Source organism: Vanessa atalanta, chromosome 21, assembly GCF_905147765.1.
Source record: "Vanessa atalanta chromosome 21, ilVanAtal1.2, whole genome shotgun sequence".
Classification (NCBI taxonomy): domain Eukaryota; kingdom Metazoa; phylum Arthropoda; class Insecta; order Lepidoptera; family Nymphalidae; genus Vanessa; species Vanessa atalanta.
The window spans coordinates 8,743,941-8,763,259 of NC_061891.1; the positions used below are offsets into that span (position 1 = coordinate 8,743,941).

At 36.7% G+C, this 19,319-nt stretch overlaps 2 protein-coding genes across 2 annotated transcripts; both read right to left on the minus strand.

Moving 5' to 3' along the window:
• Positions 1-283: 283 nt before the first annotated feature.
• On the minus strand, positions 284-1,769 carry LOC125072426. Its single transcript, XM_047683054.1, has 3 exons — positions 1,510-1,769; positions 429-704; positions 284-312 (listed from the first exon to the last, which is right to left on the minus strand). Exons 1-3 carry the CDS (start codon positions 1,713-1,715, stop codon positions 297-299), a joined length of 498 nt encoding a protein of 165 aa, XP_047539010.1. The 5' UTR covers positions 1,716-1,769; the 3' UTR covers positions 284-296.
• Positions 1,770-6,130: 4,361 nt separating this feature from the next.
• On the minus strand, positions 6,131-9,009 carry LOC125072396. Its single transcript, XM_047683019.1, has 3 exons — positions 8,671-9,009; positions 8,271-8,583; positions 6,131-6,936 (listed from the first exon to the last, which is right to left on the minus strand). Exons 1-3 carry the CDS (start codon positions 8,823-8,825, stop codon positions 6,925-6,927), a joined length of 480 nt encoding a protein of 159 aa, XP_047538975.1. The 5' UTR covers positions 8,826-9,009; the 3' UTR covers positions 6,131-6,924.
• Positions 9,010-19,319: the final 10,310 nt, after the last annotated feature.

Here is a 19,319-nt window from a genome sequence, read left to right on the forward strand (position 1 = left end):
AGTTGTGCAAAACGCAAGCTGCTTTTACTACAAGGATTGAACTGACCGGTTGAAGATTTATTGTATTATGAAATATGCGAAATTTTGAGGTGATTTGCCCAAAGACACATTCTACGTAACGTCTCGCACGAGACAGTCTGTAGTTGAAAATCTTTTTATCCGTAGGAAGACATCGACCTGGATACGGTCGCATTAAATTTCGATGAATACCAAAGGCCTCATCAGCTACAATCACATATGGCATTTTGGGTCCGCCAAATACCAGTTCTTCTTCTTCCGGCAAATCAAGGGCTTCTTTATTTAGCTTCTGGCCTATAATTGAAGATTGAAAAATGGTAGAATCATTTTCACGGCCATAAGAACCTACGTCAATCACAGTAAATAAACAATTCGAATCCACCAAAGCCAATAAAACGATTGAGTTGTACTTTTTATAATTAAAGTATAGAGAGCCGGAATTCCGAGGGCACTGAATTCGAATGTGTTTGCCGTCTAGTGCTCCCAAGCAATGTGGGAAATTCGCGTTGTCTTTAAATCCTTCTGAGATTCTTTTCCACGATTCTTTGTTCGGGGCTGCCATTTCTTTAGGTGCTAGCACTTTCCATACAATTCCACATGTTTCTTTTATTAATTTAACCAACGTTTTTTTCGAAATTCTGTACTTATTCTGAAGGCGTTTATAACTTGTTCCAGAAGCGAGATATCTGGAAAATAACATTATTATTAAAAAATTATACTTTATCATATATTTTTTTAATATAAAATAGGCTCGAGTGTTGTTATTTTTATTAAAATACATAATAATTAATTATGTATACTTATATATTATTATATTATTTAAATTAAAAGTTATCTCTTTGCTTCAGGACTTGAGTTAATGACAAAATGGAAAAAAAGGGATCAATTTCGTAAGGAGCTAAAGTTGCAGCAATGTCCAAAATCCGGTCAAGCTGCCTCAAAACGACGAAAGTATGTTCATTATGATGCTTTACTTTTTTTAAAGAAACACACAGAACACGCTTCAACATTGTCAAACATGATCAATGAGGACAGTCAAGATGTTTTTGATAATGACGACAGTTCGGTTAATACCAACCCTAGTGTTACGGAACCATCCACGTCTAATAAAAAGAAAACATTAGTCGAAATGTTTCTGGAATCGAATAAAGAGATATCGAATGTTATGCGCGAGAGTATATACAAAGAAATAATGTTCAACCACAGTATCGCGACGAGCGTGGAAATGAGGCATTTTTCCGTTCGTTGCTACCACTTATGGACAAAATAAAAGAAGACTGTTTAATTGATGCCCGAACTGAGATTATGGCCGTAATTAAGAAATACACACCATCATCACATACATTTCTAGACTCTTATTCTCGTACATCTACACCAACAAGCGAGGACGATATTGCTCAAATGTTAGAATACTTTGATGGAATGTAAATTTTAAATTTAATTTGATATAAGCGTGTAAGTAAAATAATAAATAATCTGCTTTAAACTTACTGTAGTGTTACTGCTAATCTTTGACATGCCCCGATACTTTTCCTCATATTAGTATCTTGTTTTGATAAGTGTCTTGATAGTAAACTTAACAGTTCATCGAAAATAGGAATTGGCATTAAATATTCATCTTCAAACCATTCTGGATGATTTCGATATTCTTCATAATTCACATGGAAATGTCCATGACTTTCACGACGTAGCAACATGGGATGTGTCCACCAGCGGCGCTTCTTTTCCCTTTATAACAATAACTGCATATTCACTAGCGTACTTGCAGAAGCACCCCATAACACTATATCCATAATAAAGAGTTATTTTATCGACTGAGACACTATTTCGCTCTCGTCTGGCACGTAACTGAATTCTTTCTTTCGGAACGCGTCGTCAACGAAACGCGGGTATACCGTTACGAGTCGCCGCGGAAACTCTGCGATTCCGTTACGACTCGCGACGATACGCGGCGGAATTATCGCTCGTTCGTGGAGATTGTCCGACGATAGAAGCGCGGTCTCGTTGCGATTCTCTCGCTCGTGGAGTCAGCGCCTTAGTCTATGGTGAGCGATCTTACAAACGTCAAACCAACGTCAAAGTCGCAGTTGTGTACTTTGAGCGCGGGATCAACTCTTGTTTTGAATTGAAGTTTGAAGAATATTTATTTGAAGTGTTAAAAATTAAATAGGGTGGAATATAAATCTCGAGCAAGCCCAGAACAGTTTGCAACTTTACTGGAAATTATGGAAAGATACGTAAAATTATTAATTATTTCGTAAATATATTCCTTTGTTATCTGAAAATCTATCATACTAATCTATAGCACTTGAAAGTTTGAAACATAAACAATGACGCGATACGCGATAGGAACTAATATTACCACTTACGAAACAAACAATAATTGTGTTTGATTCTTTACTTAATCAATAGACCCTTTGTTTCTCTGAAATAGTTTTAACTTCTTCTAGTTATGGCGATATAACGAGGCCCCAGCAAGGGCCACAAGGCCGAATTAAAGCTGACCAGTCGGCCAGTGGCAGCAATTAGAAGAGTTATTAAACTCCATAGGTGGAGGAGTAGTAAAACCAAGGGACAAGTGGAAAAAGGTATGGTTCTAACAAAACCCCCCTAAAAATATTATTTCTTTAATTATCATTCATTCACTTCATTATTATCAATCAGCTTATTTCAAAAATTATAAAATAATTCATGAAAATATTAATGACAAAAATTAACAAATAATGTCCAGGTGTGGGCAGACTGGAAAGCTAAAACTAAGAAAAAAGCTTTAGCAATACGTCGTGAGGCTTCTGGTACTGGTGGTGGTCCAAGCAGCAGACAAACTCTCACTGCTTCAGAAGAGAGAGTGTTGTGTATAATGGGTTTGACTGCTGTTGTTGGTCAAGCTGGAATTATAGAGAGAGGCTTTGATGCTAATTTTTTTTTTGCTTGGGGTCTTGGCTTTTTAGTGTATTTTCTTCTTCTTTAAATAAAAATTATCAAGTGGTTCATATTTTCAGGCTCAACCATCAGTGAGAAACACTCAACCATCACCGACCAGAGATTCTAATTGTACGGTCTGTCCTCCCCAAATTTCTACCACAGCCACGGATGAAATTATGTTGGATTTTATTCCTTCAGGCTCTATACTAGGTACCTTTATTTTTAAAGATACAATGTTTTGCCTGAACAAATTTATTTGTGCCCAATTTAAAATATAGTTTTTTATTTTATTAGCAACAACATCAGCCTTTACTGCCACCTCATCACAACAATATCCACCACCAGTGCTAACGCCGCCGCCCGGCACTACGTCCTTGCCGGTGCCGTCAGCGACGACACCTGCCGCTTCCACGTCACGGGGTGCTCCTCAACGGCAGCGACATCAGGCAAATCCGTCGCCTTCAGCGTCGCCCACCTCAACTCCGCGGCGCCGTAGGCTCCTCCGAGCGTGCACAGGCCGGGTTCAAACACCCTTTGAACGAGCCACAAGTGAGTTTGTGGCTGTTGAGAAATGCTGGCTCCAACTTGAGGCAGACCGTGAAAAAAATTACCATCAAAGGGAGTTGGAAAGATATAAGTATACCACTTCATCATGCGATGGGCGGAGTAGATCTGTTAGACAAATTTATGAACTATTACAGAACATTTATAAAGTCAAAAAATGGACTCTGCGCATGATATTTCATGTATCTGATCTGGCAGTGGTTCAGGCGTATCGAGAGTACCAAATTGATAGTGACTTATTGGGCATACCAAAGCAAAAACAACTTACTGCTCGGGATGGTGTTGGACATTTTGATATTGTGAAATGCGAGGCGAGGATGCATTATTAATTCATTAGCAATGTAAATTATTATTGGATTTGACTTCAATCGAGAAGTTAGTCTAAATTAGAAAATAGTTTTAATTATAAATTGTAATCTATATACAGGGTGGACCAAAAGTCCGGTAACATTTGAATCGAGCGCTGCTTCCAATTGCGGGGGATAGGGGGGAGCGGGGCGTTACTAAGCGCGAGAGCGGCTAGTTGGAATTCAGTGCAATGGCGTCGTTCAGCGGAGCACAACGCGCATATTGCGTACGCGAGTACTATCGCAACAACGATTCTGCGACTGAAGCGCAACGAAAATTTTGTACACAGTACAACATACGAAATAAAAATCAAGCTCCATCAACTCGTGCAATTAAAAATTGGGTACAGAAGTTTGAGAAGACGGGTTCAACATTAAATCAACCACGATCCGGCCGACCTAAGACGTCGAGTGAGCCCGCAAACATAGAGCGCGTACGAGCATCTGTTAAAGAACAACCTGGCCTGTCTACTCGAAAGCGGTCTAGTGTTTTAAATGTGTCTAGGACATCTTTAAATCGTATTCTTCAAGGATTTACATTTACACCCGTATAAAATTCAAATTGTACAACAATTAAGGCCAAATGACTACACTCAGAGACTGCAGTTTGCCAACGAAATGTTTGCGAGGTTTACGAGCTTCAATAACATCTTTTTCTCAGACGAGGCACATTTTCACATAAATGGGCAAAATTGCAGATACTGGAGTGATGCTAACCCGCAATTGAAGCACCAAAAGCCCTTACACTCGCCCAAAGTTACTGTATGGGCAGCTCTATCAGCCAGTGGAATTATCGGTCCGTATTTTTATGAGGATCAGAGAAGCCGTCCCGTTACCGTCAACACACAGCGATACATTGCCATGCTACAGAACTCTTTTGCTCCAGCATTACAGGACTACTCTGGTTTTAATCAACGGACATGGTTTCAACAAGATGGGGCCACATGTCACACCTCCAACGACTCAATAGCAGCGGTTCGTGAAATTTTTGGGCAAAAAGTCATATCCAAAAGAGGTGACATTAACTGGCCACCCCGCAGCCCGGATTTGTCACCAATGGACTTTTTCCTTTGGGGATACCTCAAAAGTAAAGTTTTTAATAACAACACTCAGTCTATTGAAGAATTAAAAGAAAATATACGCGAGGAAATTCAGAACATTTCTCCAAACACTTGTCGGGCGGTGATAGAAAATTTCCGCTCTAGATTACAGGAGTGCCAAACTAGACAAGGACACATTTGGACGACGTTATTTTTAAAAAATAAAACCCTGATTTTTGTACTTTTAGGATAAATAAACATATTTTCTCTCATATCTCTTTTGTATTTTTTATAACCATTCGAAATGTTACCGGACTTTTGGTCCACCCTGTATATAAAAGAAAGTCGTGTTAGTTACACCACTTATAACTCAAGAACGGCAGAACAGATTTGAGTGAAAATTGGTAGGGAGGTAGCTTAGAGCCAGGAGACGGACATAGGATACTTTTTATCCCGTTCGACAGTGTTCCCGTATGACTTGACATGAAACGTCAGTCACTATAAAACGTGGTATAACAAAAAGAATCAGACTTGGAATATCAAAACGCAAATGATAGCTATGTAATTGACGTATAATGACAGCTATGTAATGACGTATAGATGACAATTTGATATTTGTAAAGGGCGCTCCACATTCTCAAGAGAATCTCGCGAGAACGCGAGAAACATGCGAGAAACGTGAATGTGGAAGCGATTTCTCAAGTTCTCGCGTTGTTCTCCAGCTTTTCTCCACTTTTTGTCGGTTTTTTGGCGCGAGACAAAGGAGCGCGAGAACGTGAGAACAGGCGAGAACGTTTATTGACTCCACACTCGCATGTTTCTCAGTAGCGCGCGCGCCGCCGACTTGAACGGAAGTAATTGTGTACCTTGTGGCGTCAATATGAGCGTAACTTGGACAAACGAACTTGAGTTGAAATTTTTGGAATATTTCCAAGCGGAACCCGTGCTATGGAATACAAATTTAAAAGACTACAAAAATAAACTAAAAAACCATGATGCGTTGTGTCGTCTAAGTGAACTGATGGGAATACCCATTGATGACTTAAAAAACAAAAAAACATCGTTATTTGCAAGCTACAGAGGGTACAAAAATAAAGTTAAGAAATCAGAAAACTCTGGAGCAGGTGTCGACGATGTTTACAAGCCGATATGGTTCGCATACGAAATAATAGACTCTTTTTTTGGGGATACTACGAAATGTAAGAAAACAATAAATACGGTAAGCAGCAACTTTTATTACTTATAATTATTATTAGATATAGGAAAGTACAAAAACGCCTTATTCGACGATACAGCAAGTTTTCCTTTATTAGTTAGTACAATCAACTTATGTCTATTGACAACCAGTACATAACCTATCTACTGAAATATTTAGCGAATTCATCTCTTATTTCTGTTGCGTGATGAGCCGCTCGCCGTGGAATATGTCGCGGATTTCGAATAGCACAGGTGCTCTCCATTTCTCCTCTCCAAGAGCCGGGCTCTATTAATAAATTATTATTGTCATAAGTATCTATAGTTCCGGAAGGTGTATAGATGTGTGATGATGTAGTGCTTCGTCTCAAGAAATTGTGTAAGAGTATGCATGTCAACGTTATCAAGGCGGCTTTTTCGGGTTGTAAATTTATTGGTTTCTTGAAAATTCTAAATTTTGTTACCAAAATGCCGAAAGTATTTTCAACTACTACCCGTGCTCCAGACAAAATCTGATTAAACTTTCGTTTTGGGATCCCAAGTTGTGATTTCCAGAATAGGGTTTCATAATGTTTTCCGAAAGGGCAAAAGCGCCGTCTCCCAAAAAAATTTATGGCACGTCGATGACTAATTCTGCCTTGACAGCCTATGTCTGCGAAAATAAAATTGTAGTGACTATCAACCAACGCCATCAAAACTATACTGAATGTTCTTTTATATTTATAATATTCCGATCCGGAATTTATGGGACATTCTAAAACAATATGTTTGCCATCTATTGATCCCACAGCACGCGGGAATTTCAATGCAAAGTCTTTTTCGGTTTGTAGCCATTCTCACGATGGTAGCTGCAACAATAAAAATAATCATTTTAATTTATTTCTATTTTAGGAGGAGCCGTCTACTAGTAGAAATGAAGAACTTGAAGAAAATCAGACTAATCAAAATCCGCAAGCTGATGATCAAAGTCATACAGTCAATACAAATGCATCAACAATTCGTCGGCGAAAACACCCCACTGAAGTATTTCAAGCAGAAAAAGTTATGAAGGAAGCCTTGTCTACGTTTAATGCAACTGTTAAAAGAAATACACCTCAACCAATTCCAAAAGAAGACGATGATTGTGACTTGTATGCAAAGCTTTTGGCTACAAAATTGAGAAAATTACCGGAAGAAAAAAGATTAAGATTTATGCATGATATAGATGGCATGTATATGCAATATGCAGTACATTCTGAATTCTCATCACCAGTACCAACACCGTCACCACAGTCACAACATGCCAGTCAATTTATTCTATCACGCAACTCATCTCACGATCAATATCAACAGAGACCTGGAACCTCGTCATCCTCAAATTCCGAGCCGATTATTCATTACACACCAGTACCAACACCGTCACCACAGTCACAACATGCCAGTCAATTTATTCTATCACGCAACTCATCTCACGATCAATATCAACAGAGACCTGGAACCTCGTCATCCTCAAATTCCGAGCCGATTATTCATTACACACCAGTACCAACACCGTCACCACAGTCACAACATGCCAGCCAATTTATTCTATCACGCAACTCATCTCACGATCAATATCAACAGAGACCTGGAACTCGTCATCCTCAAATTCCGAGCCGATTATTCATTACACACCAGTACCAACACCGTCACCACAGTCACAACATGCCAGCCAATTTATTCTATCACGCAATTCATCTCACGATCAATATCAACAGAGACCTGGAACCTCGTCATCCTCACATTCCGAACCGATCATTCATAACTCACCAAATTCAAATATTAATATTCAGTCGAATGACGTCATTTACCCACCAGTTATTCACATTCCTGATTCAAACACTAGTGCAGAAATAGGTACTGTAACCTATGAAGGTTCAATTTCGCCAAATTCACTTGTTCAGGAAAATAACCGGGCTGCATCTAATATCATCATTGAAGCCTTTCAATTGTGTGATAAATAAAACAATTTGTTTGATACTAGATTTGACACTTAAAAAAATTTAATTTGGTCGTAAGTGGGCATCCGTTGGTAAAATTTAACTTGTATCATTTAAAAATTGTTGTAATACCTACACTTTTAATTTTAATAAGTTTTTTAATAAAAAATCATAAAATGTCATATTGTATTTTTTTACAGGTGGCAACAGCCATTCACACATACCTTTATATTTTCCTTTAATGCTTCATTTAGGGCTTGACAAACTTCTGTTATTATCTGCGAAATAACTTGTGGGGATATTTTAAATAAAAAATGAAGACTTTGGTAGTCATCTCCTGTGGCCAAGTATCGTAATGTTACTGCAAGACGTGTCCGAGCTGGAATGGATTCCCTTAATTGAGTATTTTGCTTAGGAATCTGTGTTGACACTTTATTCAATAAATATTCAAAATCCACCGAAGACATTCGAGTAAACTTTTTAAATTCATTTGATGGTTCGGCCACTAATTCATGTAACTGCTGATCCATAGTTAGGCTGTAAAAAGAGAAAGTTATTTCATTAGCATTATTATTAATAAAGTGTTGATCATTTTTGGTACATAGTCGTTCAAAAAGTACTTACCTTGTTCTATTACGATGAATACTTGTCATCCACCATCTTCTTTTTCGCCACTTCTTTTTAATAACTTTTTTCTCTTTCGCATACGCATAATTATAATATGCGAATGCGCATAACAATAAACTTGTCGCAGCGGTTACTTCTGCGTCCATCGTCATCGAACGCGAGAACTATTTAAGAACTTTGTGAGAGTGTGTACCCAAAGAAGTTCTCGCTACAGTTCTCGCAGAGAATCTCCGGAGATTCTCGCGTGAATGTCTCTTGAGAATGTGGAGCGCCCTTAAGAAATCAATATTCAAACTATTTGTATTAAATAAATAATAAACAATTAGTGATAGTGCCATTGCCCATTCGTATAAACAGTGAAGTGAACTATAAAACTCGGTATTGTTGAAAATTTGAATTTTTGAAATAAATTTTTAGGTGAATTGAAGTGAAGTGAAGTTTAATTAAAAATGCCGCGAGCAAGACGATCGAATCTTTCCCGACAAAGCCGTAATGCAAGAAGAATACGAAATACTGCAAATGTAAGGACTGAAGAAGAACAAGAAATTGCACGTGAACAGCGCCGCGATAGTATGGCTCAACTTCGTGCTTCTCAATCGAGAGCAAAGTGAAGCAGCCCGTGAAACAGCTCGGTTGGCAATGCGGAATCGTCGAGCGAACAACAGAGGTCAACAAATAGATAATTTGCGACGCAGAACAAGATATTTATCAAGTGCTGATTTGAATCGAGCAGCGTTTCGATACGATTGCAGCAATGATTACAGCTTGCATCCTAGCGTTTGCATTGGGCAAATAGACTTTGTTTGTGAGTATTGTGGTGCATTAAAGTTTTCCGGAGAAACGGCTGGATTATGCTGCCTTAATGGTTAAGTAAAATTTCCGTTGTTGACTTCGCCACATGAGCCATTGTATTCATTGCTTTGTGGCGAAACACAAGAATCACGCCACTTTCTTGCAAACACTCAAAAATACAATGGTTGTTTCCAAATGACGTCATTTGGGGCAAATATTATAGAAGAACGAGGATTTAATCCGACATTTAAGGTAATTATTTTTGTACTTACATATAATGTAGTTAAAGAATAACTTACTTTATCTATTGTTATGTATTATATTTGCTAATTCTGAACTCTACTCTCCCACCGAAAAAGTGTTTATAACCCAGTTAATACTGTCTGGTTTTTATTTTGTAGATACAAGGACAGATTCACCATCGAATTGGATCATTACTACCTTTCGAAGATACACAGAATAAATTTTTACAAATATATTTCATGGGCAACATGGAAGAACAACTTGATCGACGCCTAGGGATCAATGCAGGAATGAAGCGAGCAATTCTTCAAGACTTGCAGTGTCTGCTTCATGAACATCATGCGTTGTACAGGTTGTTTAAGAATGCTTTAGAGCGCATGCCAAGTGATGACTATAAAGTTGTCATCAAAGCAGATAAACGACCATCTGGAACACACGAACGCACATTTAATGCTCCAACATTAAACGAAGTTGCCATCCTGATTGTTGGTGAACAATTGGAAAAACGCGATATTGTGCTTACACGTCGCGATACTGGGAAACTGCTACAAATATCTGAAATTCATCGATCATATGACGCATTGCAATACCCGCTGATGTTTTGGCAAGGAGAAGATGGATATTATTTTAATATTAAAATGATAAATCCGTTGAATGGTGAGTATCAGTATCATAATTTATTTCATTTATTTGTGAAAGACACTGTGTAACGGACTATACTATACTATTTACATAAATACGTGAGAATGAATTATTGTTATTTTAATACATTTTTTTTTTATATATAAAACATAACATCGGTCGCAGCGCCACCTACCGGGTTCAATATAAGCCGTCCGTAGACTCAGTTAAGCACATATTAAAATTTAATCAAAATTGGTCAAGTTGTTTTGGAGAGTTTACATACATGCATGCATACATACATACATATATAGAATTATATGTCATATATAGAAACATACATACAAATAAATTCATGAGATTGCATAGTAAATGTATACATATACATGGAATAATAAATTAATGACATTATATCCTACCTTACCTTTTTTCATACGTTTTTGGTGAAATCGTTCGTGTATTCATGGATATGTTCGTGTATTGGCGAAGAAAATGACGTGCCACTTTTTTAAGGAAAAATCTCGGCGCCAGCCTTTTTCCATACAAAATTCTATAGATTTAAGGCTGACCTGCGCCGAATGTCATACTCTCGTGAAAGCATATATAGGGGTATGATGCTTGGCAGCTCGGTTCAAATTGGACGCGTAGAGTGATGCGCTCGCCGCATCGGCCGCGTGCAATAATGCATATCAAATTACATAATAAGAAATGATACTAGGCGGTGCAGCTGTGCGGGTTATACTGCGAGGCTGCTAGCTATGGTTGATTATTCTGAAATATAGGAGTGGCGCAGATCCGTCTGTCGGTGTAGTGCCTACTCATATATCAATGGTGGATGCATGGCAAAATATAATTATAATGAGAATATGCTTCGTGCACTTTACCTATAAATAATACAAATGATTATTACAAATGACGGTATGGCAGGCTGTCATATGAATGAGTGTTCTCAATGAGACATCATATTTATTATATAAAAGCGATATAAAGAAGATCGGGGTTAACCTCGAATAAAATATAATAATGAAATTAATATGATATAGAAACGGTTTGATGGTAGCCGTCTTGCGATAATATCTAATTACAAAAAAGTATGTATTGGGCGATACATACTGATAGTAGAGGGTTACCTCGATGACTATTCATTATGAAATTTAAATCAAGTATATTACAAATATAAATAGCAATAAGGCTGTAAATAATGATTGAAGTTCTTTCAATAATAATTAATTTGTAGAATAACTAAACATATTGCTTGACAACTTTGTCTTCCATGTTGCAGATTCTTGTGAACCGTAAGCGAAGCAAGTTGTAGCGATATTATATTGTAAAACTGTGACGATCGACGGATGTAAGTTCGTATAGCGGTCGAAATCAATAATCTTCATGTAAAACTGTGACGATCGACGGATGCAAGTTCGTATAGCGGTCGAAATCAATAATCTTCATGTAAAACTTGTGACACTTTACAAGTTAATGAAAAGTTCAACACGTGTAATGGAGATGAAAATTAATAATTTAGAACGGGAATTACAACAAAGAAATGAGAGGACTGTAGAGTCACAACAACCGGCGTCCTCTTCAAATATAGTAATTGAAAATACTCCTTACAATATTTTAAACATAGCTACAGAGAAACCAAAATTCGATAAAAATAAAAATCATCCCGTCACATTTTTAGAAGATTTAACCGCGTATCTTAGAAAAATTCCAAGTAAAGGAAAAGAATTAGATTTAGTTTATGAATGTTTACAAGGTGAAACTAGAGATTGGGCGAGACTATACTCTCCTCAATGGAAGTCTCTAGACGACTTTAAAACTGACTTTCTTCACACTTACTGGGGAGAGTCAGAACAAAATAAAATAAGAAGAGACATTGTATGTGCAAAATGGAATAAAGCACAACATCCCACCATGCTAGGTCACTTTTTAAGCCTAACTAGCCAGGTTCGAATGCTATCTTTCACCATACCAGAACAACAACTAGTTTCAGACATGATTAGGCATTATCCGAGACATATACAACAAATGTGGGCAATGTCAAAAGGAGATACAGTTATCGAATTAACTGTTTTTTTGCGTAATCTCGATGACATTAATAAACAGGACGACGGGTTGACACCACAAAGTTCCAAACCAAAAATTATAAAATAGAGTACATAACAGGCAAAAGCAACATAGTTGCCGATATTTTATCGAGGTATCCTCCAAATACTTACAAAATTCAAGAGGCAAAAAACAAGTTACCGCAGATTTTCTATCTCGGTAAAGACAATAAGTCACTATTATTAAAGCTCAAACAATTGCCTAAGCTTCAGGGTGAAGATAATGAAATTCATGAAATCATTAATGGTCAAAATAATCGTTACAAAAATAGAATTACCTTTAGAAACAATATATATTATTACAAAACTAATAAATGTGAAGTAGTTTATATACCAGCTATATTAAGGGAAGAAATAGTTAACCAGGTACACGAAGAGATGGGTCACCAAGGCGCTTATAAAATTATAAAATACATAAGAGAAAGAATGTTCTGGAAAAACTTATCTAAGCACGTAAAAGATATAATTAGAAAGTTTCATTTATGTCAGCTTTCGAAAAGTAATAATATAAAATATGTTGGGCCTTGTCAGTCAATCATTACTATGTAGGTGAAATAGTAATGGCTGATCTCTATGGTCCCTTACCATCAGGTACTTTCGGTTATACATTTATTTTAGTTATACAGGATTCCTTTAGTAAATATATAAAATTGTATCCACTGCGTAAAGCTACCGGGCGTTCATGTTTAACAAAAATTAAACAATTTAATAACATTTTAAAAATAAACAATGTTATGACCGATAACGGGTCACAATTTATTAGTAAAATATTTAAAAAAGGTCTCGAGGAACTTAACATAAAAACAATTAACACAACCGTGCGTAATCCAAGACCAAACACGACAGAAAGAGTTAACAAAGAACTAGGGAGACTCTTCCGTACATATTGTCACCACAAACATAAGTCGTGGGTTACAATACTTCCAAAGGTAGAAGATCTTTATAATAATACATACCATGATAGTATAGGATTTACACGAAATGAAGTGCTTTATGGTAAAAGACCCACTTTATCGATCGACAAGTTATTGCATAGCTCAAAGTCAATAATTGACACCGAAAAGGTACGACAACAGGTTCGCGTAAACATTAAACGTTCGAGCGAAACAAGGCAAGTTAAATTCAATAAAACACATAAACTGATTCAGTTTCATATTGGAAATTTAGTTAAAATTAGAAGATCGACACGTTCAAATGCTCAAAAGAAAGAGATAAGTAAATTCGAATTATTATACGAGGGACCATATTTAATCGCAGCTGTTCCCTTTGAAAATGTATATACGTTATATGGATCCTAACTAACTAGACGAAATCACGAGCCAAACCGATATTTAAATATAAGTAATTTAAACGTAAAATTATATTTTAACTAAGATAGGAAGGGAATAGTCACAACTGATTTAAAATAATGCTTATTAAAAAAATGGTTAATGTCTGTATTGTTTGCCTTTGAAATTTGCCTTTGAAATGGTTAATTATCAAATTTTTAATTTCAGGTGAAGAAACTACAAAGAAAGTTAGTTCAATGAATTATTACGCATCGATTTTTTCAGCAGTATTGGGTTGTCATGTATGTAAAAATAGAAACGGAACGTTTAACATTCATTAGGTTGAACCAAGCCAAACTGCGTTCTGAGGAGTACATCCATTTACGTGATGCAGTTAGTACTGAAGAAAATGCAGCTAATATTGGTCGATTAACTATTCTGCCGGCGACGTACATTGGTAGTCCACGTCATATGCATGAATATGCACAAGATGCAATGACATATGTTCGTCATTATGGTCGGCCAGATCTCTTTATTACTTTCACCTGTAATCCAAAATGGATAGAAATTACTCAGTTGCTGCTTCCCGGACCAAAATCAAGTGATAGACACGACATCACAGCACGTATATTCAGGCAAAAAATTCGGTCCCTGATGAACTTTATTGTTAAACAACGCGTCTTTGGAGACACTCGATGCTGGATGTATTCAATCGAATGGCAAAAGCGAGGCCTGCCGCACGGAAACATTCTTATTTGGTTAGTGGAAAGAATTCAGCCTGACCAAATAGATGATGTCATATGTGCCGAGATTCCTGATCATGGAGTCGATCCAGACCTACATGATGTTGTTACTACTAATATGATTCATGGACCGTGTGGTGCCATCAATCCCCAATCACCTTGCATGGTCGATGGAAAGTGCTCTAAACGATATCCACGGAAATTAAAGGCGGAGACTGTCACTGGCAACGATGGTTATCCGCTGTATCGGCGTCGATCACCAGATGACAACGGTCGAACTGTCACAACGAAAGTGAAAAGAATGGAATTCGTTGTCGACAACAGTTGGATTGTTCCATATTCGCCACTTATTTCTAAAACGTTCAAGACACATTGCAACGTTGAATACTGCAATTCAGTTAAGTCCATAAAATATATTTGCAAATATGTCACGAAAGGCAGTGATATGGCAGTTTTTGGATTGCAATCCTCAAATACCGTGCAGTTTTAATGTCGTCTAGTTATAAAGAATATAGAACACGCCTGGAGTCTCTTTTACGATCTAATCCAAAAATTATCTGGTCTTTTTATAAAAAGAAAAAAACAAATAATAGTAAGTAACCGGCTCAAATGACTTTGAATCATGATACTGCTTCCAATGGCCATGATATTTGCAACTTATTTGTGAGACACTTCAAATCGGTTTTCTGCGAGGAAGATGCCAACTCACACAACTCGCCTAATTTGATAGGCGACAAAACGGTTAATGACGTTTGTAACATTTATGTCACTCCAATTATGGTACTCAATGTTATAAAAAGAATGGATCCCCATAAAGGAGCAGGAGCAGATGGTATACCTGCAATATTTGTCAAAAAATGCGCATTTGCATTAGCATATCCTCTTTCCATCATTTTTAACAAATCTTTATCAACAGGAACTTTTCCGTCAGCCTGGAAGAAATCTTTAATTGTTCCACTATTAAAAAATGGAAATGCTGAATTAATCTGCAATTATAGACCCATTTCTATTCTCGTTACATTTGCAAAAAATTTTGAGAAAATGGTATATCCTGTGTTAGAATGGCATTTCAAACAGGTAATTACTCCATTTCAGCACGGTTTTTTCAGTCCTAGATCGACGTCGACAAATTTAGTATCTTTTACCGACATTGTTACCACTGCAGTCGATTCACGCCAGCTTGTTGATGTCATCTACACTGATTTTAGTAAAGCATTCGACAAGGTCCCCCTTATTATATTACTCAATCATCATCAATCATGCTTCGAAACATAAACCAACCAAAACTGTGCAACGATACGCGTTTGGTGGTTAGAAAATTTCCGTCTCCGCGACAGGTCACCTAGTGAAAACGTGGCTTAAGATTTTAAATCAACATGTTTATTTTTATTACTATAAGTATGTATTTAAAACGGGATATTTACCATGCTTTTTATTTTGATTTGGTAGAGCTCGATATTACGACAAATTTTATTGTTAAATTAATACAGTTCGTTTTTAGTTTTATCTTGAAAGACAGGTATAATTTGCCATGGAATCAGGATTTATCAAAGCACTTGCACTTAGCAATAATCTGCCCAAAATTGACGTCATTATGCTTGGCAATTTTTTTGCAATTAACACCGACTTTTGTTCATAGGAATTCCGTAATGTTAAAACTTCTATGTGAGTATTACATGAAGAACAATCAAAATCTTATTTAATTAGCAGTTACCAGTCAGAGAGTTGCATTTACCTACAGTGGAAAGTAATTACTTAACTGAATTTGATGTTAGCGAATACAAAGTGTATATAACTTTAACATAATACATTTTCAATTTCAGGTCATCACGAGCTTCATACGGAGATGATTTTGTAAGCTATGTGCAGCTTAAGCGTATCGGGAAATTATGTATTGAAAAATGCAAAATATGTCCTGACCACAAAGTTAATTCAAAGCTGTATATTCTGTATACATTCATAATAGTTGTTGATGAGGAAGATGAGAGTATTCTCTCTGTACAATGTTAAGACTTCACAGGTTGGTCGTAAGCACGCAATAGCCTTCTCAAAGTGGGTTCATCGACAAAGTGAGGAACCTTCATGCACTTCGATTGAGTGCTATTGGCAGAAATCAAAATTATCGAGAGTTAGTAGTACTCTTAAATATATGACAGCAAAAGATTTATCCAAGGACAGCCCTCTTTAACAACCAAATTCAAAGGATTTGCTTGAGTTTTTAGAAGAGGTAAAGAAGAGGAAAATTGAGGATTGTGAACTCTTAAATTATCAATCCACATATAGTGTGATTGAAACACAGGCTGTCTCAATGCATCAACTTGTGTGGAATTTTAAAGGGAATGTGTTGATGAATTCTTAAAAAAAGTTTAGATATCTGCATCACTAATAACAAAAGTTGAAGAAACAACAGAACAAGTCAATAGCTGTCTTTGGTATTAGCTGCTATATGGAAGAATAGCTCCATCTAGAGGATTTGAGGTAAGCCGCTGCAAAAAGATTGATGGTACACTCATATCTCTCATATTAGGTGCAAAGATACCAGATACTTCAGCTATGAAACGTGGACGTTAACTAGAAGGTGAGGTAAGAAAAACTGTGGAGAAAAAACTAAATAAAAAAATAAATATATGCGTTCTGGTATTAAGTTCAGTTTATCCTATGATTGCTGGTTCCCCAGATGGCATATTTAAAGGTGGTGTAAAAGAAATTAAATGCCCCAATAATGTAAAAACATATAAAACTTACATTAAAAACGGCGAAGCCACATAAAAATCCAATACTCAAATGCAACTTCAACAAGAAAGAAAAACTGTTTCTTTTGTGTAGCCGATCCAGATTATTGTCAAAATAAAAAAGTTGAAGTATTAAGAGTTCCCTATGATCCTAAACATATAAACTCTAATAACTTAACTTTTATATATAATAAAAGTTAAGTTATTAGAGTTTTGGAAAATAAATATTTAATACAGCCGCCCTTCCACAAGTGGCCAGCACCTCCACCCTCCTTCCAGTCAAATTCGATATATTATTAAATAAAGTCGACGAACACAACGACGAAAAAATATTAATAGTTCAAAAACAGCAGCAGATCTCAAAATTATCTTCAAACTCACATGACTATGGCAGGGACTAATCGAGGTATCGTTGTCGTAGCCGAAGTCGCAATCGAGCACCTGGCATATGCTGGTACCAGTGGTACCACAGCACTTTTGGAGATAAGGCCACTAAATGCACTAAGCCCTGCAACTACGTTACAGAAAACCAAAACGGCAGTTCGTAGAGGCGACAGACAACTGCCCCAGTATTACCAGTCGTCTATTCGTTATGGACAAAAAATCTAAGGTGCAGTTCCTAATTGACACTGGCTCAGATCCGTGCCACGGCGGTAATATACCACGGCGATTTTTACAACGGTATAGTAACCCTCCGACTATGAATTAACGGCTGCTCATGACAGTGTAATTTAATTAATTGAAACGTACGGTACGATGACGTTGCACCTCAACCTTGGGCTAAGGCGGGATTTTGGCGTTTTGTCATCGCAAACGTTGACAAACCTATAATAATTGGCGCCGATTTTATGTCACATTATGGGCATGGGTATTAGTAGACTGCAAAAACAAACGCCTGGTAGACACTATAATAACGTTAACAACAAACGGGATAACGACTAATTATACCCAAGTTAGCATTAAGGCCATATCCGATAACTCAGAATTCCATGATCTTTTATCTCTGTATCCAGAGTTAACAAAATCGTCTGGAGTCTTCCGCCAGGTCAAACATTCTACTGTCCATTATATCAATACAACATCTGCTTCCCGAGTACAACTACAATTTTTGTTTTTTGTGATTATTATGCGGTTATTGTAAAGACTGAACAGTGTAAAGGAGTGTTTTACCTACTTAATGTATTTTTTTTTTTGAGAGTTAAAAAATGTTTCTTTCCCATATTTTTGTAATCAGAAAGATGAATAAAAAGTTGTTTTGTACTTTTTATGATTGTTTCAATTACGCGTATGTACTCATTTAATTATATCATGAAGCTGATATTGGCACAATGAAACCGCGTTAGTGCCGTAACGCCCAATTAAATAAAAAAAACTGCAATTGTTGTACCACTGACTGATGGCCTGGTACACTAAGAACCCAACATTGCAGCAAAATTCGCTTTATCATTCTAAATACTTATATTATAAAGCTTTTTTTTATCTCCTGGAAAGTAGTCGACCTTGTAGCTACGCACTATCGACTATATTGAGATAGATTGAAAATAGTGAAATACAGTGAAAATTATAGGTGCAAATTTTTTGAAGAAGTACAATCTCATAATTTTGGATGTTCCCGAAATCAAGTAAGGAACATACGGTAGTGATATATAGTAGTGGCTCAAATAATAAGATAGATGTATCATCGTTTTGTCTGGAAAATTTTCACAAAATCCAGGTGCAATCTGGGCTCATATCCACCCAATATTTGCTTCAATTCATGACAAATTTCTTAAAGTTAATATTCTGCATGTATTTTCAGACGGCCCAGCCACTCAATACCGCCAAAAATAGAACTTTTATCTGATTTGCACAAAACTATTCTCTGAGTACAAGTTCACTAAAGTTACGTGTAATTTATTTGAAGCAGGCCATGGCAAAGGTGCAGCAGATGGGATAGGCGGATTATTGAAACTTACTGCTGACCAACTTGTTGTACGTAGAACTGACATCTCTGATGCTACTAATTTCTATCTTACTTTGAAAAATATTATTCAATTTAGAGCAACGTTCAACGCAGATCCAGGAGCAAATCCTACCGTTATTTGGTACCATGAAAGTCCATCAAGTTTTCACTGAGGAGGTTGGAGTTCTCAAGTATAGAAA

Excerpts from the sequence above, each read along its gene's own strand:
- LOC125072396 (XM_047683019.1), bottom strand. The coding sequence starts at position 8,825 with ATGACGATGGACGCAGAAGTAACCGCTGCGACAAGTTTATTGTTATGC. Across the intron at positions 8,584-8,670 it reads ATTCATCGTAATAGAACAAG|CCTAACTATGGATCAGCAGT; the intron begins GTAAGTACTTTT and ends CTCTTTTTACAG.
- LOC125072426 (XM_047683054.1), bottom strand. The coding sequence starts at position 1,715 with ATGTTGCTACGTCGTGAAAGTCATGGACATTTCCATGTGAATTATGAA. Across the intron at positions 705-1,509 it reads AGATTAGCAGTAACACTACA|ATATCTCGCTTCTGGAACAA; the intron begins GTAAGTTTAAAG and ends GTTATTTTCCAG.